This window comes from Lampetra fluviatilis, chromosome 8 (genome assembly GCF_964198595.1).
Source record: "Lampetra fluviatilis chromosome 8, kcLamFluv1.1, whole genome shotgun sequence".
NCBI classification, from domain to species: domain Eukaryota; kingdom Metazoa; phylum Chordata; class Hyperoartia; order Petromyzontiformes; family Petromyzontidae; genus Lampetra; species Lampetra fluviatilis.
In genome coordinates this window covers 14,043,674-14,071,281 of record NC_136282.1, presented here as the reverse complement: position 1 = coordinate 14,071,281, position 27,608 = coordinate 14,043,674, and the positions used below count along the sequence as shown (strand labels likewise).

Here is a 27,608-nt window from a genome sequence, read left to right as displayed (position 1 = left end):
AACGAAAGTACCAGTTCAATAAAAAAAGGCACCAAAATTCATACGCAAGCTGTATTTTTAAAAAAATGCTTCCAGTGTGTACATGCAATACAAAATCGATTTACAAAATTAAAGCCATGAAATAAAAAGTGTGGCACAAATAACATCTCTCTTAGCGTCTCCCCCGACGCATTGTTGTGAGCCTATCACCAGAGGCAGTGGGTGCTTTGGTGGAAGTCACGTCGGCAGCTGCACACAGCTCTCGCACCAGAGTTCACCGTGTCCTTTATAACCCCCGTAGGGTTGGGACCACTCGGGCTATTCGCGTCAGAAATGCAACGCTGGCAAACATCGGCGGTGCCAACACCGGTCAGGTTTTTTCGTGTTGGTGGAACCTCGGTACAGTAATCGGAATTTGGCTGAGGACATAACAGTGGACCCAAGTGGACAATGAGTTTTAGATGTTGTGACTGTACGGAATGAACCGGCACAAATTGGGACGACTTGCAGGTTGGGGGCAAAACGTTACTAAACAAATTGGTGTGACAGATGTGAAACTCGACACTTGCGTTTTCCCCCAGCCTTCGTACCAACAATATTTCGTTTTCTAAAGGAAAAGCTGCCTCTTACTCGATGTGCCTTAGGCGTTACTTGGGAATTTAAATAATCCCAACCACAAACCAGAACGCCCTGTACTCCGAGGTGGAGAACGTGTGTGTGTGTGCCGTTTGCTAGGAAGTGATTATGCGCCTCTGGTGATGAGCATACATGTTTTTAACATGAGTACCAAAAGCATTGCCAGCGCTGTGCAAAATCCTGCATGAATTTTTTTGCTTAATGGGTACTCGTATTAACGCGCCGGCTCCGCTATGGATGAACTCGCTTTTATTTTATTTTCTACCCAACCAATGAATGGATGACCCACTCGTTGCGGGAAGGCTCACGATCCACTGGACTAGGACCCTTCCAAATCTTGACCATACTCCGCGACGCGTGCTAGTGCTGCTTGGGGGAGAATAGGGGGCAGAGTACAGTACATTAATAGCTCGTTCTGCATCGCCCTCTGCTGCCCAACATGTCTCTAGCAAATTTCCGTGCGTTTTGGTTATACCCGTCAAAAACACTATCCAGGCATAACCCCGCGTAGCTTCCGAGACCGGGCACATTACAGATGATTTGGACGTAGGGAAATATGAATCGATGGGTACCAAGTCATTAATCTCCCAAGATTGGCAAAACACTCACGGGATTGCTTCTCTTTGGCAGGGCTAGGCTTGGAAAATGCACTGCACACAAATCTTGATTTGACATTGTACGGCTAACTCAGCAACGTTATATGAGTAAGGCGTCAGGACGACCGTACCGAAAGGGGCCATTACAGCATCATTCACGCAAACGCATTCAAGTATTTTAACACGTATTCCATGCATAGCTGGGACACGGTCTCGGCCTCGCCCTTTTTCTCAGCATCTACCACGCCACGCGTTTGTCCCAGAAACCTACCTATGAATACTGTTTACCTGCGAAAGACAATTTTCTAAAATACTAAATCCTAGCAAATTATATATTTTTTTTGCCAGTTGATTAATTGGCACAGCATGATTTAAACACGTCAATTTGATGGCAGTTATCACCGATACATTAATACAGCAGTGTGTAATGGAATGTTACACAAGAAGGTTGATTTTGCAAGCTGAAACAACTTGCATCGTATGAATGTTTTGAGTACAGTCATGATAAGATGTAATACTTATCAAAAACCCATTCAGTTTGTTTTATTTTTGACTTTAGATATGTTATAAGACAGCAGCTTCTTGTTCATGAGTGTCATGCTTCTGTCAAAGAAAACAAAATAACGGCTAATCGTAAAAACTAAGTAATTTTACCCATGAGCGAATGCCATTGAATTACATTTCACATTTGCACACCCGTCATGTGACGCGTGGAACTCCACTGGTAACGACATGCAGCAGTCGATTTTATATCTAGTGTTTAATGGAATAAAATAATAATTTAAAGACCTTTCTCAGTTCACTGCTGGATGAAGTCCTCCCCACACATCGTGTCAGTCTTGCAGCGTTGACCATACTTATTAAGCTGGACAGTGGGAGTTGGTCAACAGAAGGCCCAGGACCAGTTTAGATATCATGTGTCACAGACGTTAAGCTGCGGCCAGGAATCAAACTCGGCTCACAGGGTTCATAGCGCAGCTCCGATTAACATGGTTAGCTACGTCCGGTGCGAAAGAAGTTCAACGTACATACGTGTGAACCACTGCACCACATCCTTATAGTGTACAGGTTTGTGTAAACATACTATTTCTATTATTAAACCGCATGGGTGAATGACTAAATATCAGTTATGAATGCTACCGGTGTATTCAGTTACATAATTGTCATTGAGATTATTTTTAAATAATCTGATATTATTTTTACATTGTGAACATCTCAAAGTGTGGACGCTGTTGAAAGTTCTGTCGTGTGCGTGCCGCGTGATGGAATGCGCCCTAGTCTCTTGCATTGTAGAGGAAGGGTTATTGTACAATGTTCTAATCCTAACTACACGTACCGCCTTTACTTGCCTTGAGCCTACATGAAACATAAACAAGATGACACGACGCAAATTCCGACAAAACAAAATAACTCGGCGTATTAGTACTACTATACTACGTACAATCTTTTAGACGCACCTGGTCAATTTGAAATCGTTTTGCACTTAAATAACTTTTAAGCGAGATGCACAGAAAGAAAAAAAAAACATTCACCGACAATATTTGCTGCTCGTGAAATATCATTTAAGGGTTTTCTACAAACACTGACCTGCGCATAACGAGAAGACGAAAAACGAACCGCGGACGCGACATTACAACGCGTTGGGGTTTCACCAAACGTCACGTGATATTGCACTTGAGTAAGGAGCGAGGTAGGACTTTTCAAAAGGCACTTTTAAAGCGAGGCCCCCCACCACCACCACTTTTTTTCCTCAGTGTGCTGCTTATGCGGTCTATGAAATGTAAGCCGTCACTAATCTCAGATTTGATAGTACACATCAGATTTGAGGTTTGCTAAAGGGTAATTTGACGATGAAAACACGGCTCAAATCTGGTCCCCTGGTGTATCTGTACGGGGCGTGTCGAGAATGTAGCTCTTGAACTGAGGGACTGGCACCTACATTATATTTTGGCAATCTGACGAGAACAGTGGCAGGTCTATTTAGATTTCAGAGATTTATACTTTTCAGACCAGGTTTAATCAATTCCCACCACCGAAATTTGGCTCTGCACAATATATAATGCAATCCCATTTCTGAAAAGTAATGCAAATATTGATTTTATTTTGTATAGTTACTGAAGATTTGTTTTGCTATCCATCTATCCATGCGTACACATCGCGACATAGAGCCTTGTCGTTGTGCAGACCCGTAGACGAATTTAAAACGTCTGGGTCTTCACCCTCTTGCGCATGCCTAGATGGAGAGCAACTCATAAGTCTGTGTCCAGATTAGCTAGCCAGGAAATGGCTTCACTTCGTGTGCAGCCTTTGTTGAACGCTGGGGAGTTTGCGATGAACCTTCAGTGTTCAAGAACGACCCAAACGTCGCAATCCCGTAAAGCAGCACCGTGGGGGGGTGGGGGGGGTGGCGACGATGACGCGTTGGGCGGCTCCACCTGGGAGCGTGGCGCCCTGGGGGCCTCACAGCCCCGCCGTGGCATTGGTGGCGGCCCACTCGGGGTACTTGTCCAGGCCGAACATGGAGAATCCCCACGTGTGGATGGCCAGCATCACCACGGCCATGCCGATGATGTTCACGCCCAGCCCGGCTTTGACCTGTCGGCATAAAATAAAAAAAGTCACGCACACCGAGCCTCGTCCGACAGGAACTCTTAATTTAGTTGCCTTATTCATTTTCCCCTCAATGTTATCCCGATTGTGCTACTGGTGTCATGTCACCATACTGTGTCATGAGGCAAAGTACCATCGCATGACAATGATAACACAACCTGTGACATGCGACATGCCACGATACTAAAGTTCATGACGCGCAAGTATCCGTTGGAATCTCTGGCACGGCGGTTCACCGCCTCGTGTTGGAGAATGGCCCATGGCAGCAGGTTTCACAGAGATCCGGGCCTCCTCGAGACGTATTTTGACGTCACCTACTACTACGACTACCGTACGTCGATGGAACCCAAGTCCCACTTAATGGGACACTGAACTGTGGGTCGTGTGCACAGATGCAGCCAAACACGTGCCTATTATTATCCTATGAATAATATCTATCGCTACTGTATGGGATAGAGTGTTGCTTCCTTGCACATGTAGGTTTTCTCTGGGTGATCCGGTTTCCTCCCACATGTATAAACATTCATTGGTTGAAAACATCTTAATATAAAGAGGAACGCAGAACTTGGGCAAATTTTAACACCGGCTCACTGCATGTACACTTTATAATGCAAAACTTTATAATTATATCCAGCCACAGCAAACACATTCATTTTTCACTCCTTTTGTCTACAAAAGTGAACTGACCAGTGGTTTAATGGCAAAGTGTTGAGTCATCTGTCACTGGATAGAAATTTACGATTGTTTATCTGATTTATGCTTCCTGTACAAGCCACTGTATTCGTGCCGAAGCCAATTCAATTTCACGTCGTTATTTTTGTGGGATGATGCACGTAAAATTTATGCTGCAGTATGAATCTGCAGGTTCCTGAGTGGTATGAGATACAATATATGTTATAAAAAAAAGTATTGATTATTACATGTAGTTTATGATTCATGGGCATAGGAATTAATTTTAATCGATGAACCTTTACATCTATAATGTAGCTACGTCATGTCAGTTTTGCAAACAGCTAATGACGCTGGATGTGAAACGTCGGACAAAATTGTCAAACTCCTGCTTCTTTTTCCAACATGCCTCCAGTTTTGCCAAAAAGCCAAATCAAATGGGACATTTCGCCCGTGACGTGACAACTCGATTGGCTCTGTCGCTGCGTGGTGGACGGGTTATACAGTAAAAACAATTGACACTATACCTACACGACAATCTAACCCAAAATAAAATACGGATCACCCCGCAGCCAAAGCAAGAGGAAGTATAGCCCTGGGTTAGGGCACCACCTCTGGCCCCCATGACCTGGTCAGACCCCGCCGATACGAAGCCCCCCTGCGGCTGTGTGCGTGCGCGTTCGTGCGCAAAGCGCTGACGTACCATGTCGCGCACGCGCAGGTACCCGTAGCTGAAGGCGATGGCGTTGGGGGGGTTGGCGACGGGCAGCATCATCGCCAGGGAGGTGCTCAGCGTGGCGGGGACGGCCACGTACAGCGGGTTCACGTGCATATTCTCCGACTGGCATGGACAAACATAAAATGTCACCCCCGCCAAGTCTTTAACAGACTGTTCAGTGGGGGGGGGGGGGGTGTGGGGAGTGCCGTTGGCGAGCACCTACGCTTGTGAAGAGCGACAGTAAGCGTACCACGCCTGGCCGCCTTTGTCTCCCCAGTGGTGACTTTTACGCGCCGCGCCTTTTGAGATCGAGTTGGACGAGGAGGAACTCGGGACTGGTTCAAATTGTCGCTCGCCACTTGATGGTGGCCACGGTCGGGAGTCGAACTCGGGTCGTCGGGTTCGTAGTGCAATGCACTAACCTGCTCTCTGCCTGAACATGTCGATACATTGTGACATTTTCATACGAATACCCTTTTGATACTATACACATTTATCTTGTTCAAAAGCAGATAGCTTCTGGCCAGGATGTGCTCCATTAAGAGCGCTTCCACTTAATTCTAAGAATCCCTAAACTCGGGCTGTTTGCGTGGCAAGTTCGACTGACCTAAGTGCTTCCATTCTTAGCGGCCATATGGAGGAATACAATATCCTGCAGTGATTCATGCTTAGAGTAACAATCCAAGTGGGCTTTTTTTCTCATCCGCTTTGTGTACTGCCTTTTACAACTCGCCACACATTTGGTGTGGTTGATAAATCCAGCGGTGGCTCTGAACCCCGGGTGCCCGAGTTCGAGTCCTGGACACGGCTAGCACCAGTGCTCGGTGCAATCTGAATCGGTCTTAGGCCCCCCCCCGCCCCCCACCCCTTCACCAACCTGCACTGATCAGCGTGGTGAACGTCCGTGAACCTGTGTTTTTGAGGCAAGGGTTGGTGGATCGCGTAGAGATTTGTGAAGCACGCTCGGCTGTGAGGTGACCAAGAAGACGGCAGTACAGCAAGTGGGTTCCCTGACTCATCTGTGCAGATCTTGAAATGTTGCTTACTCCCACGCACGACACGAATGGAACTGTCCAGCCATTCTCAAGCCCAAGGCCCTTCATCCAACACCGGTGTGTTGGAGAGTAAACCCACAACATTTACAATCTGAGTACGACGTTTTGCCAGCAATTACAAATCTGGCAGTCGCCTGCTGATGCCGGTTGTAATTAGTGGCGAAACGTCGTACTCAGATTGTAAATGTTGTGGCTTTGCTCTCCAACACACCGGTGCGCTATACTAGTAATGGATCGGCATGTTCTGTTTACGTGACAAACCTTACTAATTGGCTGTGTCGGTGGTGGCGTGTTTAGCGACGCATTTATATCTGCGCGATCCAACCCCCCCAAAAAACCCTGCACTATGCACAGCATCATTGTTGCGTGGCACCGGTCGCTTACCAGCGTGCACAGGATGGGCAGGAAGAGCGTGATGGTGGCGGGGTTGCTGGCCACCTCCGTCACGGAGGTCACCAGCAGGGAGGAGAGCAGCACCACGAGCCACGGCGGCAGCAAGCCCAGGGGCTGCAGCTGAGAGCCCACCCAGAGGGACAGCCCCGACACCTGGTGGTGGTGGTGGCAGGGACAGGAGGGAGAGTGAGGTTGGCTCTCGCTTGTTTCCACCTCGTTCTCGCACCCCCCCCTCCGCCACCCACCACAACCAAGACGAGTTCGCTTCTTGTTGTACGGCTGATGAGCAGCAACTACGATTTCACGTTCAGTTGATCAAGCGCGGACAGCATCGTCACGAGTAGCGAAGTGGTGTGTCGTCGATGTGATGTCTCCTTCGTATTTGTGGATTTGGGCGTTGAGTCGTTATTCGTTGTACTGCGGTCTGTTCTGGAACACTACTACTGGAGAGTTGTTAAGTTTACATTTTTGCATCAGGTATCCGCATCATCTGCCATCTCCGGAGGATGATGCAACAACGCGAATTTGCTGACCTGCCCATACTGGACATTCTGAAGATTCTGAATCTGAAGACCAGCTTTTGCTCACCGAGGGCCGAATGGGACTTTCAGATGCCATGAGTGGACAACCACGCATCAACACATTCCATTATCCAATAGAACACAACGACACGCGTGTGTCAACTGAGTATGAAGAGGCCCCCTCAGTGTCAGAAGTGACTGAACGCGCCAAAGTTAGAAACGCAGCGTTGCAAGATTGAAGATATCCCCATCTGGTACTCGATGAGGGCAGTGGATAGATATCCATGACAAAGTTTTTTTTTTAGCTCGCGTGAATGTAAATGTGTCATACACCCACCTCCACCTGACAGCCAGTTCGTAAGGTTCGCCAAGTAACCAAAACGTGGCGATGTTAAAACTACTTCAGCACACCGGTGCATTAGAAACGTCGTACTCAATTGTAAACGTGTTGTGGCTTTGCTCTCCAGCAAACACACCGGTGGAGCTGAAGTAGTCACACATTGGCACGTTCTGTTCCACGTGACGACCATCGCGACTTGGCTGTGTCGTGTGGACGGTGTACGACACCGTTACATTTTACGCGCCTCGTATGGAACCGAGTCCCGGGGCCGAGGTTTCCCCAACCTGAACACAGAAGGTCGGCGAACTGCATCACTGGCTGTCCAATCCGTCTATTTTGTCAAGAGGTGGAGATTCAAGAAACTCCACAGGCTAGTTTCTGGTTGCGCAATACACGTGGTGAGCGTTCTACCGCCTTCTCTTCAAAGCGCTCGGCACTCCGGCTCGTCGGTTGTGACCGGGGAGCAGCAGCTGCCAGTAGCGCTCGGCAGCCCGCCTTAAAATTCCTCTCGGTCGAGTTGTATGCACCCTGTGTGCCTTACAAAGTGCCCGCCGGGCAGCGGTGGGCACTACGCCATGCTCAGCACTCGGGCTAGCGGAGTGCGATTTGCGGGGCAGGTGAAATTCCTACCTGGCAGCCCGCAGCCTGCCTTCTATCAAGCTAGCGGAGTGCGATTGCGGGGCAGGTGAGGCTCGTACCTGGCAGCCTGCGGCGAGGGCAAAGCCCCCGCCCACGAGGATGACGATCTCCCACGGCATGCAGCCCTGGAAGTCCTTCCAGTTAATGAGCGCCGGGGAGCTGCCCCAGCTGTCGCTGGACTCCTCCGCGCGTTTTACCCCTAGGCGCCGCACGAAAGTTAGGGATTGAATAAGCGTACCAACAACAAACGGCGGCATCAGAGGGAGAGATGCGTTGCATCGATGGTTGGGAACGTCTGGTGAGATGGAATGACTAAACAGGCTGTTGCTGCCGGTGATACTAACGAGCAGGTTATGCTGCTGATGATAACATTGATGTCTTTGATGATGATGGCGGACCATGATGCTACTGCTAATGATACTGTCGCTGATGTTTGTTTTTTACATTGCTTCTGTTGATCGTGACAATCGCGATAATGTCATTGACGATAATGTAAACGATGGTGATGTTGATGACGATATTGATTTGAAGCTTTCGTGACTGCAGGAATTACTCTTTGGTTCTTTACCGAAAGAACCAAAGAGTACGATATTGATAATTACATTGACACACAATGGTGTTGATAACAATTATGTTGATTATGACGATGACAACAATGTTGTTGATGATGTCAACTTTGATGATGACAACGGCGATCATGACAACAACGACCAAGACGGTGACGATGATGGCAATGATAACGAGAGTGATGATGGTGTTCGGCCGTGTGGGCACCCCTACTCTGGGTCTTGGAGAGCCAAGGCAGTGGTGGCCTCTCCGACGGAACCACGAAGAGCAGGAAGCCCAGCAGCAGGGACACCGTGGCGTCCGTCTGGTAGCCCTTCCTGCGCGCATGCACCATGGGGAGCGCGTGCCAGCAGCAACGACGAGAAGAAGAAGACGCCTTTACCACCCGGGGCGTAACGACGCGTCGATTCACATCGCTGCTTGTGAACGCAATCAGCTCGCGTGTTGCAGGTTACTTGGCGGATCAATACATCGCAGGGAACGTGACAGGTGGCGGCGGCGACGGCTTGGGGAGGTCCTCATCCAGCAGTGGATTGATCATGGGTAACGGTGATAATGGATCGGTTCGTGCGCGCGAATTTCCATTGTTTTCATGCAAACGATATGCACATTTACCTTTGAGTCGGTAGATAATGATTTAACAATTCATGAACAAAATGTTAATATTTTGTTTAAAATAATGTTTATTTTAAAATGAATTCTCTGGGCCATGCATGCCGAGCTGTAAGCATGGCACGTCAGTGATGCCCGTCCCTGTATAAGCGAATGTTAGATTTTTCAAATATTTTGACCTGCCGGCCGTAAAATAAATATTCTGTATATATATAAACGCCCAGGAGTAAGAAAGAATGAGGTGTTCTCGGCAGCAAAATATTTCTTTGGGTTAGTTTACGGTTAGGGTTAGGAGAGGTTATTTTATGGATTGGGCTTGGCAATGTTGACGTTAGAAGTTAGGTTGGGGTGAGAGTGGCATGTTACTTTAAGTCCATTGTAAAGATGAGCAACTTTCACAAATACATTTGGACAGTGCTCTTAAAATCCAAGTTCTAGTTGAATAATTCTCTGGGGTATAACGGCAGCGGCGTGGTTAGAAAACACACTGTGCTCCGAACCCTGGCCATCCGAGTTCAGTTCCCAGCCACGGCTCGCATAGATGGTCGAGTGACATCCGAACCGGTCGCAGGCCTCTCACGCCACCACCTTCAACCCGTACCGACACGGCGTCGTTGAAGCACGGTCAAACAACCCCCCATGATGACCGACATGGCGTGCGTGGTGGGGGGGCGGAAAGAGGGCCTTCATCCGGCAGTGGACTGACAACGAGGCCATGAAATGATTGCGCAATTCTCTGACGGTCGGCGCGAGCGGACGTACAGGAAGAAGGACGCCCATCCCGGGACGAATCCAGGGTCGCGCAGGAACCACAGCAGCACCATGAGCAGGAAGACGCTGGCCGTCACCACTTCTTGGTAGCTGCAACCCCACACAGGCAAGGGGGCCGCGCCGGTTAACGGATGGTCTCCCCATCCCCCGCACCTCCACGCGTAGGGAACACGCAGCGCTGGAATGTCCAAGGGCCTCATTCATTCAAACCCACGTTCTCCCCACCGAGCATCCAGTGGCGGGGCGGGGCGGGTGGGGGGGAGTTGGCAGAAACCCGTAGCAAATCGGCCGCTTTGTTTTTTTTCTTCAGGAAGCTGTTTTTTCCCCGTCTCGATGCAAATTTTGACCACGGAAGTGAACGGCGCCATCCAATTTGTAAACGAAGTAGCCAAGGCGTGGGGTTAGGATTAGGGGTGGTGCGAGGGCTATCATCGGATTGGCCAGTGTACCAGTGGGAGGAAGGGCCACTGAATCCGTCTCAAATAGAATTTGCAGCGCGATTGGTCCACGTGTGCTCCTCCTTCGTATGCCATGCAATGGGTGTTTTCACATTAACATCCCATGAACTTTAAGAGTTCGCAACACCACAATGAGATAAAGGATTTTTGTTTTTATTGCTAAGGATGGCCGGAAAAAACTAAAGTCTGTTTGAATTACACGTCCAGATGGAAGTACACGACGCTAGCTATTGGCGCGAAGGCTACAAAGGAGATGTGTGGGAGACCGCAAAGTCCGTTGCAATTACGATCCGGCAAAAAATCGTGCCACGCCGCATTGGCCTGGAGTTTGGCTAAACGCGAGTGAAAATCTGGAGGAGAGAGGGAGGAATTAAACCGTGGTCCCTGAACCACGGCAGCAATTTGTACCACCTAAGGTAGCAAAACTGTCGTGATAACTCACTCATTTCAAGTGGGTATCACATCATTCACTGTTAGCGGCTACAGCACGGAATATGAACCACTGAAATTATACCACCGCGGATGGTACGGACGAGTGAAGCGTGTGTCATGGGCTTGTGGACTATGAGTGAGTCCAGGGGGCGGCACCTGTAGGTCATGTGACCTCACGCACCTGATGGGGCCCAGCTTCTCGTACTCCTGCCGCATGCGCCGCTCCGACATGCGCTCTTGGGTGCTCAGCGTGCCCGAGCACAGGCGACGCAGGTCCCAAATGCTGGCACACACAGAGACAAAGACAAAGATACCCCCATATAGCCTTCACAGACTGTTGGGGCAAGTGCTGTTAGCGAGCACCTATGAAGGCCGGCACGGGACATGACAGTGGGTGGCCAGCACCACGCCCGACCGCCTTTGTCTCCCCAGTGGTGATGTTTACACACCGCACCAGGTCCTCATTTGTGGCTGAGTCGATCTAAGGGCAGGCCCAGGACCGGTTCAGATAATCGTCACTGATGTTGGACGTGAGCGGGAATCAAACTGGTGTTGCCGGGTTCCTTAGTGTGGCGCGCTAACCGCTACACTACCCCTCCCACACACACACGTACGTCGGGACACATACACGGTGTATGTGTGAATGATGATGAATTTCTTTCGCACCTTACGTAGCCAACCTTGCTTTTCAGACGTGTGGGGGAAAGACAACAAATTAAACACCAAAAAGCAGTTCTAAAGAAAAGAAAAACTGGGATTGTTTTTTGGAGGAACTCGCCCCTGCCACGGCTCAAGTCCAACTCCAATGCTAAGCCTCGTCCCCCCGTCCCCCCGTGAAGGAGGAGAGAAGTGAATTCCATCCTGAGACCACTCGCCAAACTTAGCGCTGTGACCGCAGCAGCTACTTTGTTGGAGCTATTCTGAAAGTGACCCCGTGCCCCAGACGGAGCCCTTTGTCCCCCCCCCACACCCCTTGTGTCGGTGGGATGTCGAGCACTGTGGAACGGATAATTAGCTAACATCAGGCTCTGAAAATATCACCGGTGGTCGAGAAATAATGTCAGAGGGGCAGCCGAAGAGGGGGACGTGTCTAAGATGAGTTTAAAACGTAGTAGGCTTTCACGACCAATATTATGCTAGTTGTAATTACTGGTGAAACGTCGTACTCGAATTGTAAATATTGTGGGTTTACTCTCCAACACACCGGTGTGCTATACGAGTAACACATTGGCATGTGTTGTTTACATGAGAAACCTTACTAATTGGCTGTGTCGGATGGTGGCGGGTTTAACGACACATATTTACGCGATCTAACCAAAAAACCTCTTAGGTGTCTAAGATGACGTCTGCTGTGAAGATGGAGCGATGAAATTAGCTCATGCAGATTGATGCATCGCAGGACCTTGAGAGACTGCGACAGCTTGGGAAGACCCTCATCCAGCAGTGGAATAATCATGGCCGATGATGATAGGGATGATGGTGAAAATAGCCCATGCTTGGCTGAGGGTAAACACATTCTAATTGAATGAGTGCTATCCACTTGTCAGTGTGGAATTTCCCCCCGACATTCTTGTCAAGAGGTAGGCAATGTTCCACCCTTGTTCGAGTGGGTGGGAGGACACTTTGAATTCTACTGCTCCATTCAAGAAAGCCTCATTGGGTATCAGGATTAGGAGCATGTTTTTTTTTGGGAAAACCCTGCATTGGTACATTTGGCCCAAGTTATATACACAGGTCCTTTTCTCCCTCCTCCCTCCGCCTTCCTCCTCCATCCATCCTCCGCCTCCTCACCGGAAGCCCAGGAAGAGCCAGGTGAGCCACAGCCAGGTGAAGATGAGCAGCAGCAGAGCCACGGGGAAGCTGAAGAGGAGCCACGAGCCGAAGTGGATGCACTCGCACGCCGGGTAGCGGCTGCACGCGCCGGGGCAGCGGGACGCACCGCACGTCGCTCAGCGTCATCGCAACAGGGGGGGGGGGGGGGGTGGCTGGAGGTGGCTAAGCTTCCCCTCTGCGCCCTGCTGAAGGCTCAGCCTCCCTTTTAAAGTTGTATAAACAGAGGAAGCAAAAAGCTCAGCCCTGCAATTGCTCGCTCGTGCCATTGCTGGCGGGAGGGCCTCCACTTGAGGTAGCTCTAGAGAGGCCACACAGAGGGTATCAGGCTGGCCAGCCGGCGTCTTAGAAGGGGTGGAAGTACGCACACTTCACCACGCCACACGCGATCTGCCCATCCATTAACCGTGGCGTACCCGCTTGTTTTGCCGGGTGGGCAGGGATGGGGGAGATCAGATTGCAAATCCGCCGCGCTAACCGTTGCACCACGGCAGCATGCCATACGTTTAAACTTCACGTGGTCTTTTCCAAATTAACTCTTCTCCAGCTACCCGGCCGCCACACAAGACGCCAGCGCCGAACTCACTTGCTGAACTGCTCGGCGAAGATGAGATTGGTGGAGGTGCCCGGGATGGTGCAGAGTCCCCCGATGGTGGAGGCGTAGGCGACGGCCAGGGTCAGGCATTTGCCCAGCGTCCTGTTCGTCTCGCCCTTGCCCGCCGACCCTCGCTTCCCCGCGAGCACCGTCCTCTCGCTGGCCGGGCTGTCGAGACCGCCGCGCCGCCCCTCCGCCTCCCCGTCGCTCGCGGCATCGTTGGCCGAAGCGGCGGCGCAGCCGTTGGGGACGCCGCGGCACGCGACGCGATCCTGTGGCGTGGCGGAAAGGCCGAAGGTCGCGACATCTCGGCACGGCCCGTCCAGCGCCGTGATGACCTCCGTTGCCGACGCCGCGATGACCTCTTGCTGCGAAGGCGAGGGGGGTGGGTGGGTGGGGGGCAGGCGGAAGGCCGGGGACATTACTCACACCACGGGGTCGCAGTTCAAAGGTCACCCATGGGTCACCGCTGGGCCAGGGGAGGTTTGCAAAGACGTTGTCCAGGACATGCCGAGAGAGTCGGCCATCTGAGCGCGCGAATGCCAATTTAATGCATTAGACCAAACCGAGGTGTTGTTGTTTATAATCGAGAGCAGACCTGGAGTTTATTAAAATTGCAATTACAGCAGCCGTCTTAGTTGAAATTAGAAATTTTGTTTTACAAAAAACGCAAATGACCAAAATTACATTTCATTGCAATTCATTACAAATGACGCAACCACAATTGTAATTAATCATTTGTCGGATCAATAGCTTGAATGCACAGCGATGCAGTATTTGCCACATCTTAGCCTAATTGAATGTACTAATTAATTCACTTTAAAACGTGCACTTTGTTAAAAGGAAATCAAATTTTCACAGATGCCAAGTTGGGGCGGGTCAGAACCTTACAACAACAAACATAACAAAAACACGATAGGAGTGCAAAGTATGTGAAAGGTAAACAAATCATTTTACTAAATATCCACAAGTAAAATTAAACTCTTTTATCCGATCAGCAAGCAGGACCATGCTTGGAACTTTGACTTATGACCATATCATTCTCAACGCTCACAATCTCGTCAGATCACAGACAATAAGCAGCGCTGAGACCGGACCGTGCTTGGATGCCCGACCACCGCACGCAAACAGTGTTAGAGGCTGCTGCGTGGGCAGCAGAGGGCAGCAGAGAAAAAAATCTATCCTTATACTGTACTATTCTCCCATGTATATGCGCCCCGCCTCTACCAACCCACACTGACCAGCGTGGTGAAGGATGGTCAAACAACCACCCATGACTCCCGTATGGCATGGGAAAGCCCTCATCCAACAGTACATAGGGCTGTACGTGACGGCGGTTGTCATCATCAAGACCAACAACCTTGGAGACAGCTGTGTTCGTGTACTTCAGCAGGTGCATAGAATATTTCATAACATCACAAATGCGAGAAATCAATTAACACAATGTTGTGAAGTAAAAAAAGGATAAATGGGTTTTGTGAAAGTGCGTCGACTTACCTGATGAAAGGCACTGATCTTGTCACCATCCTGAATACTGCACACAGGTGACACGTCATCAACTCAAGAGGTGCTTTGTAATACCGACACCAGCAGACGAAACTTCCGTGCGTCAAATTAAGTGCCAAATGGAATTCCGGCGTTGGCCTCTGTACCTCTGGCTAACGGTCACCACCGTGGGCTCCTCCTTGAAGTCCACGGTCATCTCGTCGTCAGAATTGTCCACATCAAAGCTGGCGACGCCTGGCGCATGCAAGACGGGCAAATTGATGTTAGTTTTTTTTGGTTATCAAGCAGAAGTAATTGTAAATAACGGGATTCCACCGTGATGCCTCAACGTAAAAGTCCATGAGCAACGCAGCTTCATTGTTACGAGTTAAAATGTTTCGCATCCAAACTAAACGGGACTTGTTTGCTTCCGGGAGGCAGCTTTCGAAATTCATATTCGTGATTAAAGACAGACGACAGGAAACCATCGATAAAAGTTAAAACGGAACTTGTCGGGCTCAAGACCTGCCTCTCCCCCTCTGCCCGTGACATCTCTCATCTCTGAAGGGATTTCAATCGCACCTCACTTTCGGCACGCGAGCAAAATTCCCCCGACGCGCACGTTCCGCTTTTCGTACGGCATCCACGGATGCAGTCACATTTTCGACAGGACAAACAACTCCAAATCAATCTGCGCCCCCGGTCGCCCTCTTTGTGAGAAGCAATGTGGACATCATCGCGGCACCCCCCCACACTTCCCCCGGTTCCCCCACACCTCACCAAAACTCAGTTGCGGGTCGGACGTTTGCCGCACGCCCTTCGGCAGCAGGGCGGCCGTCGAGTCATTGCCTCTCATGGCGGCGCCCTCGCTAGCGACGGCGGACGCGGTTTTGCCGCCACCCCCGCAGGTTGCCCCGTCCTCGGCGAGCTGCGTCAGCACGGCCTCGGCAATCGGCATGACTAGCGCCGAAGTGGACGTGTTGCTGAGCCACATTGAGAGGAAGGCGGTGCACACCATGAAGCCCAGCACCAGCCTGGGGACAGCGGGCGCAAGACGGGGATGGGGCACGCACGTCACTCATTGCTGTGTAAGCCTACAGGCCTCTGTGCAAGCCTACAGACCTCTGTGTAAGCCTACGGGCCTCTGTGTAAGCCTACGGGCCTCTGTGTAAGTCTACGGGCCTCTGTGTAAGCCTACGGGCCTCTGTGTAAGCCTACGGGCCTCTGTGTAAGCCTACGGGCCTCTGTGTAAGCCTACGGGCCTCTGTGTAAGCCTACGGGCCTCTGTGTAAGCCTACGGGCCTCTGTGTAAGCCTACGGGCCTCTGTGTAATCCTACGGGCCTCTGTGTAAGCCTACGGGCCTCTGTGTAAGCCTACGGGCCTCTGTGTAAGTCTACGGGCCTCTGTGTATTTCTGCGGGTTTCTATGTAAGTCAATTTGTCTATATGTAAGTTCACAGGTCTCTGTAATTTTATCAATAGTTGTACCAAAGTGCCACCGCCCCCTCCCCCACCCCCATTGAGAAGTTGACAGATCTGCAACTGGATGTGCTATCGTGCCAGTGCACCGGCGTGCTGTCCGCGGAGCAGGAGGGACAGGAACGTACAGGCTGGGCCGGGCGCCAGCAGCCGTCACCATGCGCAGCGCGATGCGGCGGTGCAGGCACCACTTCTCGATGGCGGCCGTGAGGCAGATGACGCCGAGCAGCAGGAGGGTGGTGTCCTTGAAGTACTCGGCCGCCACCTGCGCACGACGCCGCAAGAGTTGCGGTAACGTCACGACATTGTCAAGTCCAAAAAAATCGCCGCAACATTGACGCCCTTGACATCGGCGGAGTATCAGCGTTCTGTTGCTGTAACCGTCTCCAATACACCGCATTGCAACGGTGATAATTGGTGACTACACTTTGCTGACGAGTCCTAATGAGCACAAAAACAGTCAACATTTGTCTATCACCGCTTCACTGCGGCCCGATAGCAGTCACATTTTCTCAAATGTATTCCGGTGACCTCAGATGAGGGGACCACAATGCATTTCCTCAGGAAATGCTGATGGTTTTTTTTGCATGCGCACGCATGACTATACTTTTTATGCATTGTTGTGCCTTGCGTGAAACTTAGCTACATCAACGATAACGCCGGCGTGAGCTCGCCAATGTCACAGCGGTGTCCCATCACCGTGACTGTCACCTCACCAGACATCACCGTCACTCTCACATCGCTACCACATCGGGTGATATTTCGGCTGCTACATCACCATCGAATTACCAGCACCGTAATGAAAGTCGCATCACCATGATTCACCGCATCAGCGTTATTGTGAAAAAAACGTATCCTCTAATCAACGGCACAGTATTCAGAGTGAGCGGCTCACCCTTCTGGCATCGATAAGAGGAGTGCCGCGTTGCGGTGAGTGGTCACCTGTCGTTGCTATGTGGTGCGACTCACTCTGCCATTGGAATGTAGAATTCCTACCATTGGTTCCGGGCTGTGAACAGGAGCTTACAAGCACCACGTGCTGGTTCGAGTGGGAAACCGCGTTTGATTTTAGATAAGAATCGATGTTGATAACGATGATGAGTTGTTATGAATCTCAAGACTATCGCAATGATAATTGCCAATGATAAAATATACATAAAAAATAAAAATAAACACGTTTTAATGAAATGTACCGTACGAGTAATAGCAGAACTCGACGACTCCAGGAAGTGGCCCCGAAGCTTGCCATAACGTAAGGGACCGTGGCCAATTACAGCCAACGTGAGTTGAGCGTTGACAATTAGACCCAAGCCGAAACATAAGATATAAAAAAGAATGTTTAAAAATATATATATTTTAAATGATAGAATATAGTATTGTCACCGGTATGACATACGTATACCAAGTTTGCAGTCGATACGACATTGGGAAGTGGGTTAAAATTGAGTTACAAGATTTGAGGATATGACAACAGACAGAGTTGTGGATACAACAGACAGAGTGAGTTAACTAAAAGCGTGTAAAAAAACAGCTGAAAACGACGATCTGAGCAGTGACGAGACGGGTTAACTGGCGTCCCTCGCACAGGGCGCTGCTGCAGATCACCTGGCTGGAGCGCATGATACCCAGCAGCGGATAGAGCATGGCTGGGAGCAGTGCGGCGGCTCCGAGCGGCACTGCCTCGGACACCCACAGCGTGGCTGTGAGCAGCACCGTGTACGCGCATGCCGCCTCCTGCGTATGCACGTAGATTCACGCACGCACACACACACACACACACGCGCACGTCCGCATGAACACAGATACAGATCCCCCAATAGAGCTTATAACAGACTGTTGGGGAATACCCAGTAAGGCTGGCACGGCACACCTGGGGGTGAGCGGCCAGCATCACGCCCGACCACCTTTGTCTCCCCAGTGCTGATATTTTTATGTTTACACACACCACGAGGTACTCGTTTAAGGCTGAGACGACCTCGGGGGAGGCCCTGGACCGGTTTAGATGTTCGTTACCAATGTTGACTGCAAGCAGGAATCTGATTCTGAATTATATGTAGTGTTCGCAATGACTTGGAGGGATTAATGTTGGTCAGTATAGTGCGTTTAAGACCCTGAGAGCAGCAAATAACAATATGCCTCCTGACCTCTACTGATGCGGAGAGAGTAGGGGTCACGTTGATGGAGTGGATGGAGCGTGGTGTAGATTTGAATCGGGCGTGATGGTGGAGGCGGCCGGGCGTGGTGTTGGCCACCCACCCCCTCGTGTGCCGTGCTGGCCTTTATAGGTGCTCGCTAACAGCACTTGCCCCTACAGTCTGTTAAGGCTATGTGGGTGATCTTTGTCTTTGGTGCACGCCAGTAAGTTTGCGCTCTGGAGGCGAGAGTGGGTGGATCGTGGTGAAATTTATGAGACTGCGAGGTGACCAGCAGACGCCAAAGCAGGAAATGGCTCTGTGAACCCACTCGTGTCGACCTTTATTACCCCCTCCCGACCCCACATTGAGACTTGTGGGGGTGGGGGGGGCAGGGGTGGGTGAAGGCACCTCCAATAAGCACAGTTAGCTACAAACGGTGTTATGTGAAAGAAGTTCAACATACATAGATACAAAGCGTTGCTGGACTCATGACACAAGACCCCACCTACATACACTGGGGCAAGATAACTCTGCATTAAAAACAACTCGTGGCATCTTTAGCTTACACGAGAAACTTCTTTAAAAAAACTCACCAAACATCCCCATAGCAAGGGGACTCTCGTGGGAGAAAAAATAAAAACATCTCAAGGCTAGCGGACATCAATCAGCGAAGTTGCGATTATTCACACAACCGCCATCACCAAAGTTTGCGAGCAGAGGCGAGACGCAAAATGATCTTGCGAGAAATTCGGGCTGCATGGAAGCCATATCAGGTGAAAAACGCAGCGACGGACGGAGAGAGATGGACAGACGGACCACTCCGCAAAGGAGCTATCACGCCCCACCTGCATAAAAGGCCGAGCAACGAGACGGAGAGAAAGACGGAGAGAGAGTCTCATGGAGCCCTGCGTGTCGGTGTGCGAGTGGAACCCGTCCCGGCCTGTGCCCGCTCAAGCTTATATGGAATTCTCGCACCCCTGCACCACTTTCTCGAATGCGTGTCTTGATCGGGCGGAGGTCAGGAGAGGCGAAAAAGGGTCGATACGTCGAGGGGGGGGGCAGTGAGGGGGGACGGTGGGGGTTGAGAGAAACAAGGGGACTCTGGCTCATAAACACGTCAAGAGACCCAGACTGAGTAACTGCGCAAGCCAGATTAAGCTGACGACGAGGGACACTGGTTTGCCACATTTTTTAATATATATATAATTAAATCCTTTCGGCACGAACGCAAAATAAACATGTTTACTGCAACCGACTTGTAATATTAATAATACTTATTATGCCATTAGTTATCCAGAAAAGCCTTACGGAGGCCCATGAATCTCTTGTTCAGGAAGGTCCTGCGTTGGGATGTTTGGCCAACTTTATTAACGATCGTTTTCGCTTCACGTGGGAGTGAAGTTGAGTACCCATAGCAGACCCTGCCACGCATTCAGGGGGGAGGTGACCCTCACCGTTCTGTCACTGTTTTCACGATCGCTATTTGTGATCCGTCCCATACTCTCAAGTCGTTGTGCAGCGGTCGACTGTTCAATTAAGCTTACGAAACATAACCATGGCGCCTTCGTCATAGCCTGTGCACTGCAAGAACTGTGCGAATAGCAAATGTACTTAGTTTATTTCATTACTATTTTAAGTTTTGCTTCGTTCAAAGAAATTATTGCTTTTCTACCATCTCCTGGTCACATTTGCAACCCAAGTCTACAACACCTGGCGTTCAATCCCAGGCAGTCTGCCAACCAGATATTAACCAAGTTCTGCAGTGAGATTCAATCCATTGCTGGACCGTCATCTATACCAGGCTATACAATTTGTTTTCTCAAAATGTTATGAATTACAATTAATGTCAAGGAGGTAGCTTGTTTTGTACGTTTTGGTAAAAAAAAAATGGGTTACTTAAACCCCGTGCCTTTAATCTCTTACGTAAACAGCATTGTGTTTGTGCAATTTTAGTTTCCAGGCACAGACAGGGCACATTTATCTTGAGTTGGACTTATTGTTCATGTACAGAGTTAAAACTATAGTAAAAGTTTGAGCAAGGCTAAACAGCAGGTTGGCTGAGACCCAGGGCTAACATTCGCTTCTGTAATCCGAGCAGCAAACCACGTGCATGCATCGCCTCCGCAATGTATCGCAGTTGCAACCAAATCGCCGTAACAGTTCCTGCCGCCAAACCGTTGAGGAATAAGGATTCGTGCACGGATACGTAATACATTTCTTAAAAAATATATTATTTTAAACAGGTCAGTTCATATTCTCCCCGCTGTTCAGAGGTCCAATTGCTTTTTTTCTGTCGACTTCCACAATTTCATACAGATTGTGCAATTTACATCATGCCATGAGATGGAGTACCCATTTAGATTTTCAGAGCTGGAATTTTAGGCGAATTAAGTTCAGAACTAAATGTAATGTGATGTTTTTTTTTTATGCAGTCGTTGGTGACCAGGCTCAAACCATCAATTCGATACCCAAGAAAACCTAGTCTCATCACAGCTCAGTCTATGTGAATATGTATGTAAGTTGAAATTATTTTGTACCGTACGTGGCCAACCGTGCTCTACGCGAGTCTGTGTGTCTCTGTGTGAATCAGCGATGACCGATATGAGGTTAAGAACTCTCCACATTTGAGAACCTGCTTTAATTGCAGGTCGCTGAACCTGGATCCTCAGCGGTGGCATGTCAGCGACCTGACCTCTGTGTCACCCAGCCACCGCGCTCAGAGCAATTTGCTTAAAAAACAAATACAACACTGAGCTCCTACATTCATAACATTTCTGATTAACTCATTTTTACGATGCAAAGTTGTAAAAACAAAAAATCCTAAAGTGTTTTTGACTCTGTAGATTCTCATCGTGTTGTGTTGCATTGTAAAGATTGCTCGGCATAAGGCCATCGGCCCTTTTATGGGCTCCACTTATCTGTGACATTTACCCTATACCCTGTTTGTATTGACTCCAAACTCAAACTGCTGATAACAGCAAGAAGAAGAAAAACAACAAAAGCTGAAAAGTAGGCAAATATGCGTGGAGAAATAGAGGTGCATATGCTGGGATATTTTACTTGAAGCAGAGAGCACAACTTTGGAGATATCGGATTGGCTGTAAATAAAAGTGAGTTCGAGCAGGATGCCTGGCTAAAAGGGTTGATGGCCAATGGTCAAGACAGACATCATATTGTACGTGTGTATGTTGAACTACGTAGCAAACCGTGCTAATCGCAGGTGCGGAGATTGGCAACCAACGGAGGGAGAATGCCCACCACGGAGAAGATGGAGTGATGAAATCTGCTCGTGTGCAGGAGCTAGATGGATTGTCGCATCAGGCGACGGCTTGGGGAGGCATTAATCCAGCAGAGGATATATCATGGCTGATGGCAATGATTGATGATGATGATGATGGAGACAGCCCTAGGAGATTAAGATCTCAGACACTTTCAATTTGGGTTCCTAGGAGTCGTTCTGGTTGATTACTTAAAAAAAAACAATAACAATTCAATAGCAAACACTACCTGGAGCTTTCAGAACCTCCCTAAATACACTTGCATGAGACACGGTGCTCACGAGTACATTTCTCCATCCAATTTGGTGGTGCAATATTTTATTCCACGTCTTGGCCCAGGGCGATTGAAGGATGCTCGCCACTCACTTCACTCAGAAGCAATAACCTGCTGCATCAGTCTTCCCAACAACATCGCTTTTAAAGAGCCAGTGCCAGCCGCTCACAGATATGTGTAAAGAGCTCATTAATAACTCGCGAGCGAGTGAGAGTGTGCGACTTGCATGAGATGGCCACAGGACATTCATGACTTAGCCACCAAGTGCCCAGACAGTGATGTTATCGCCATCAATCAATAGGAGCATCAGCAGCAGTAGCAGCCATTGTCTACGAGGCAGATATTCAGACGATATCAGAAATACTTATTCACAGCTGACATTTACAAGAAGAGAGGGAGATGAGCGATGTAGGAGATATAATTAGACGCGTCGTGTAAGAGATAATCGGCCATGATCTATCCACTGCTGGGCGATGGCCTCCCCACACCGTCGCCACTATAAAGAGCAGTGTTCGACAACTATTAAATATACTCAATGGCGGTGAATGGTTTGTTTGTGCGCCTGTGCGCTCGTGTGTTGTCCTATCAGTGAGATTCTTCGATAGGTAGGTGAGGTTGCGTTGGCTGTGGTGCTGGGATGGTGGTGGCGCATTCAGTTTCGTGTGCGTGTCAAACCACCGCGTCGGTTTCCGTGGCTGTGCCATGCAGCTGGTAGGCTGGAGAATGTGTCACATGATTACTCGTAGCCACGGCCATAGTGAGAGGTATCATGGCTGATACTGGATGCAAGGGGGCTAGGAGCAGAAATGTTTTCTGGGTCACCGACCTGCACAGACCTAGCCGAAATGAATCCTTCCCGGCCTACGCTCCCGCGCTCGCTGTGGCTGGAGTGCAGTGGAGGAATACGCGTCCATCAGCCGGCGAGTTCTCCACTTTACCTTGCTTCTCCACAACAGCGGCAGAGGCAGCAACAAGAGCGGGGCGAGCGTGGCGATCAGCAGCCGCCGCCCGGACCAGAGCTGTCGCCACATGATTCACGCCGCCCAACACGTGACCATGCCCTGTTGACCTGCAAAGACAAAGATCCCCCGTATTGCCTTCGACCTCTGGGACAAGTGCTGTTCAGCGAGCACCTATGAAGGCCGGCAGGGAACGCAAGGGAGTGGGGTGGCCAGCACCATGCACCAGGTACTCATTTGAGGCTCGGTCAACCTTGGAGAGGCCCAGGACCGGTTCAAATATTCGCCACTGTTATTGGTCGTGAGCAGTAATTGAGCGTTGGTGTACGGTGCTTTTTTCTGGAATTTTTGCTCTTTTTTTCCTGGATTTTCAGCTTGCACATAGTCACATAGTCACTTTAAGATGTTTTCTTGTTCATGTTTTAGTTTTTTCTTTGTTGCGGTTGCACCCGATTCAAGAGCCGAATGGCTCACAAGGCTATACCAAATAAATTAACTTGAAACTTGAGCTTGGGTCGCCGGGTTCGTAAGAGCAGCGCGCTTAACCGTTACACTACCGCTCCCCAACACTATCGCCGTTGTGCTACCGCTGTTGATCTGCTCACACGAGCGCACACAAACAGCCACAACAAGCCACACTCTCTGTTTACCCCGGAGAGTCTCCGTGAGTCTGAAAGTTCTCTTGCTTTTTTTTGTCAGGAGGGCCCTACCGCAAGGGGATTTTGGCCGATTGCATGGATGAGTGTGTGGCTTTGTCTGGGAGGAAACCAAGGAACCCGGTGAAGACGTGCGTCCGTAACTGTGAGGCGCTTGATGAGTCTCGGCACTTTTTTCAGGAGGGTCCTGCGACATTGGGGATATTTGGCCGATTCCATTGTTACTCTAGCGGCCTATTCGTCCTCCAGCGATGAAGATAAGCCTTGTTTACCTGGAGAAAGAATCACTTATCAGTATATGCATCTTATCGGTGCAATGCGTATCCTTGGTGCGGTGGTTATGACACTGGGTTATAAACCCGACGACCTCAGTTCGATTTAAAGTGGTTGGGGAATGAAAACTCGGCCGGTTGCGGATGCCATGTCTGTTGTGCAGTACGCTCACCGCTGTGCCACCGGCTTCACATCGTGAAATGATGTATTGCAATACACATTGCATGCTTGAATGCGAAGCCTAATGACAACATCGGCCCCAAATTAATCCCGAAAGCGAATGCAGTGGCCGATCCTGGACGGGCAACACATCCTGAGAGTTGGTGACCCACCCATTGTGCAACAGAGAGGTGGAAGAGTTAAAGTTGGACTTACAACTTTCGTGACTGCAGGAATTCATATTCTTGGTTCTTTCGGTAAAGTCACGGAGACAGAAAATAAAATAAAATATAAAATAAGAAACATTTAAGCAAAAAACCCCACGGTGTTTCGATCGTTTGTGTTGCGATCGAAACGTTGTGGGTTTTTTGCTTTTTTATTTATTTTAAATTTTATCTCATTTTTATTATCTATCTCTGTGACTTTACCGAAATAACCAAGAATATATGTGCAAGAGCTGATTGCGTTGCGGGCAGCAGAGGGCAGTGCAGCTTACCCCAGTTCTGCATTTCTCCCCACCACCACCACCAACCAACCCGCACTGACCAGCGTGGTGAAGTATGGTCATGCAAACACGGTCCCCACGTGTCATAGCGTGCACAAAGTCGTAATTCGGAACTGCTACGGCTATATCTATATCTCGACACAAATAAGAGCGCAGAGCCCCGGGAAGTAGTGCAGTGTAGATGATTCGACGGCATTTGTCTTCTGTCCACCCGCATCGGATGTGCGGGCTAAGGCCGGCAGGCCGTCCGGCTGTCTTATAACCACACGAACGCACCGGTCCGGGGCGACCGATTTGAGGTTCGGTCGACCCCGTCGGAGATGAACACCGGTCTAAATGTGATGTTGTACGCACACGCGTTCACGCGCACAAAGACACGCGCACACACACAGGACTCGATATGCGCGCGCGCACACTCACACACCATCACACACAAACCCTCACACACACAAACCATCACACACACACACACAGACCATCACACACACACACTCACGCACACACAAACCTCACACACACACCCTCACACACACACCATCACACACACACACAAACCACCACACACACACACAGACCATCACACACACTCACACACACTCACGCACACACCATCACACACACTCACACACACTCACGCACACACAAACCTCACACACACACCCTCACACACACACACACACACCATCACACACACACAGACCACCACACACACTCACACACCATCACACACACACAAACCCTCTCACACACACAGACCATCACACACACACACCATCACACACACACAAACCATCACACACACTCACACACCATCACACACACACAAACACTCACACACACACAAACCCTCTCACACACACAAACCATCACACACAAACAAACCATTACACACAAACCCTCACACACACACCCTCACACACACACACAAACCATCACACACACTCACACACCATTACAGACACACAAACCCTCTCACACACACAGACCATCACACACACAAACCATCACACACACAAACTCTCACACAAACCCTCACACGCATAGCGGGGTCTTTATAAAACACAACCCCAAAGACAAAGATGCCCCCCCACATTACAGCCTTTAACACAGACTGTTAGCGAGCACCTATGAAACCCGGTACACGATGGGTGGCCCGACCGCCTTTGTCTCCCTAGTATTTGCACACCGCACCGGGCTACTCACTTGAGGCCGAGTCGACCTTAGGGAGGCCCAGGAACGGTTCAGATGACTGTCACCTTGTGTTGGCCTCGGGCGGGAATCGAACTCGGGTGGCCGGTTTCGTAGCTAACAAACCTTCACACGCAGACCATCAAACAAACCATCACACAAACCATCACATACACCATCACACACACCATCACACACACACACAAACCTTCACACACAAACCATCACACAAACCATCACATACACCATCACACACACCATCACACACACACACAAACCATCACATACACCATCACACACAAACCATCACACAAACCATCACACACACAAACCATCACACACACAACCATCACACACAAACCATCACACAAACAACCATCACACACACACCATCACACAAACCATCACACACACACACCATCACACAAACCATCACACACACACCATCACACACACAAACCATCACACAAACCATCACACACACCATCACACACACCATCACACACACACACCATCACACAAACCATCACACACACACACCATCACACAAACTATCACACACACACCATCACACAAACCATCACACACACCATCACACAAACCATCACAAACCCTCACACACACACCATCACACACTCCATCACACAAACCATCACACACACACAAACCCTCACACACACAACCATCACACACACACACAAACCCTCACACACACACAAACCCTCACACACACAAACCATAACACACACACAAACCATCGCACACACACAAACCCTCACACACACAACCATCACACACACAACCATCACACACACACAACCCTCACACACACAAACCCTCACACACACAACAATCACACACAAACCCTCACACATACACAAACACTCACACAAACCATCACACACACAAACCATCACACAACAATCACACACACAACCATCACACACACAACCATCACACAAACAACCATCACACAAACCATCACACACACAGCGGTATCTACCACACACACACAGCCTCATACACACACAGACACATCAAACACACATCCAGACACACACACAGACACATCAAACACAGACACACACAAGCGGTCTCTGTCTGACCTACTACCACACACAGACGACTTCTCTCGCTCTCTCTCTCTCACACATAAAGACAAAGATCCCCCGTATAGCCTGAGCTAGTGCTGTTAGCCAAGTAGCGCCTATGAAGGCCGGCACGGCACACGAGGGGCTGGGTGACCAGCACCACGCCCGGCCGCCTTTATCTCCTCGGTGGCAATATTTACACATCACACCAGGTACTCATTTGAGGCCGAGTCGACCTAGGAGGGTGTCCCGGAGACCGGTTCAGATGATCATCACCGGTGTCGCCGGGTAGCGGTGAGAAAACCGCTCCCCTTTCCACACACACACAGACTGTCGTGGCAAGTGCTGTTAGCGAGCACCTATGAAGGCCAGTACGGCACACGAGGGATGGTGGGTGGACAGCAACCAGGCCTGGCCGCCTTTGTCTCCCCGGTGGCGATGTTTACACACCGCACCATGTGCTCATTTGAGACCGAGTCGACACACACACGCACACGTCTGCCACACGTTGAACGTCTCGCTCCCACACGCACAGCAGAGCCATCTCTCGCATCATCATCATCCAAGGCACTCTCCACTCACCGATACCAAACCGGCCCAGTGCGAGCTACGCGCCCCCTTCTCTCCCTCCGATGTTGCTCCGCCGATGAAGAGGCCCGCGGGCACACGGAGTGCCTTGTGGATGAAGAGACGCGCAGAGTGACT

The 27,608-nt window shown here is 49.8% G+C and overlaps 1 protein-coding gene across 2 annotated transcripts; it reads right to left on the bottom strand.

The window, feature by feature from the left end:
• Nucleotides 1-37: 37 nt before the first annotated feature.
• On the bottom strand, nucleotides 38-27,608 carry LOC144933917 (solute carrier family 13 member 4-like). 2 transcript variants are annotated; one of them, XM_078859226.1, is made up of 16 exons: nucleotides 27,486-27,608; nucleotides 23,011-23,141; nucleotides 17,991-18,119; nucleotides 16,514-16,650; nucleotides 15,687-15,940; nucleotides 15,074-15,161; nucleotides 14,919-14,955; nucleotides 13,413-13,789; nucleotides 12,788-12,907; nucleotides 11,178-11,279; nucleotides 10,098-10,196; nucleotides 8,937-9,040; nucleotides 8,216-8,355; nucleotides 6,648-6,809; nucleotides 5,194-5,331; nucleotides 38-3,806 (listed from the first exon to the last, which is right to left on the bottom strand). In XM_078859226.1, the coding sequence occupies exons 2-16, from the start codon at nucleotides 23,101-23,103 to the stop codon at nucleotides 3,672-3,674; spliced, it is 2,115 nt and encodes a 704-aa protein (XP_078715352.1). In that variant the 5' UTR covers nucleotides 23,104-23,141; nucleotides 27,486-27,608; the 3' UTR covers nucleotides 38-3,671. The 2 variants fall into 2 exon arrangements, with proteins under 2 accessions (XP_078715352.1, XP_078715351.1); XM_078859225.1 differs by lacking the exon at nucleotides 27,486-27,608 and adding an exon at nucleotides 25,828-25,934.

Bases quoted from the DNA above. Each gene is read 5' to 3' on its own strand.
- LOC144933917 (XM_078859226.1), bottom strand. From the start codon at position 23,103: ATGTGGCGACAGCTCTGGTCCGGGCGGCGGCTGCTGATCGCCACGCTC. The intron at 8,356-8,936 runs GTAGGGGTGCCC...TGCGGCGCCTAG, and splicing joins TTGGCTCTCCAAGACCCAGA to GGGTAAAACGCGCGGAGGAG. The intron at 5,332-6,647 runs GTAAGCGACCGG...TGTCCATGCCAG, and splicing joins TGCCCATCCTGTGCACGCTG to TCGGAGAATATGCACGTGAA.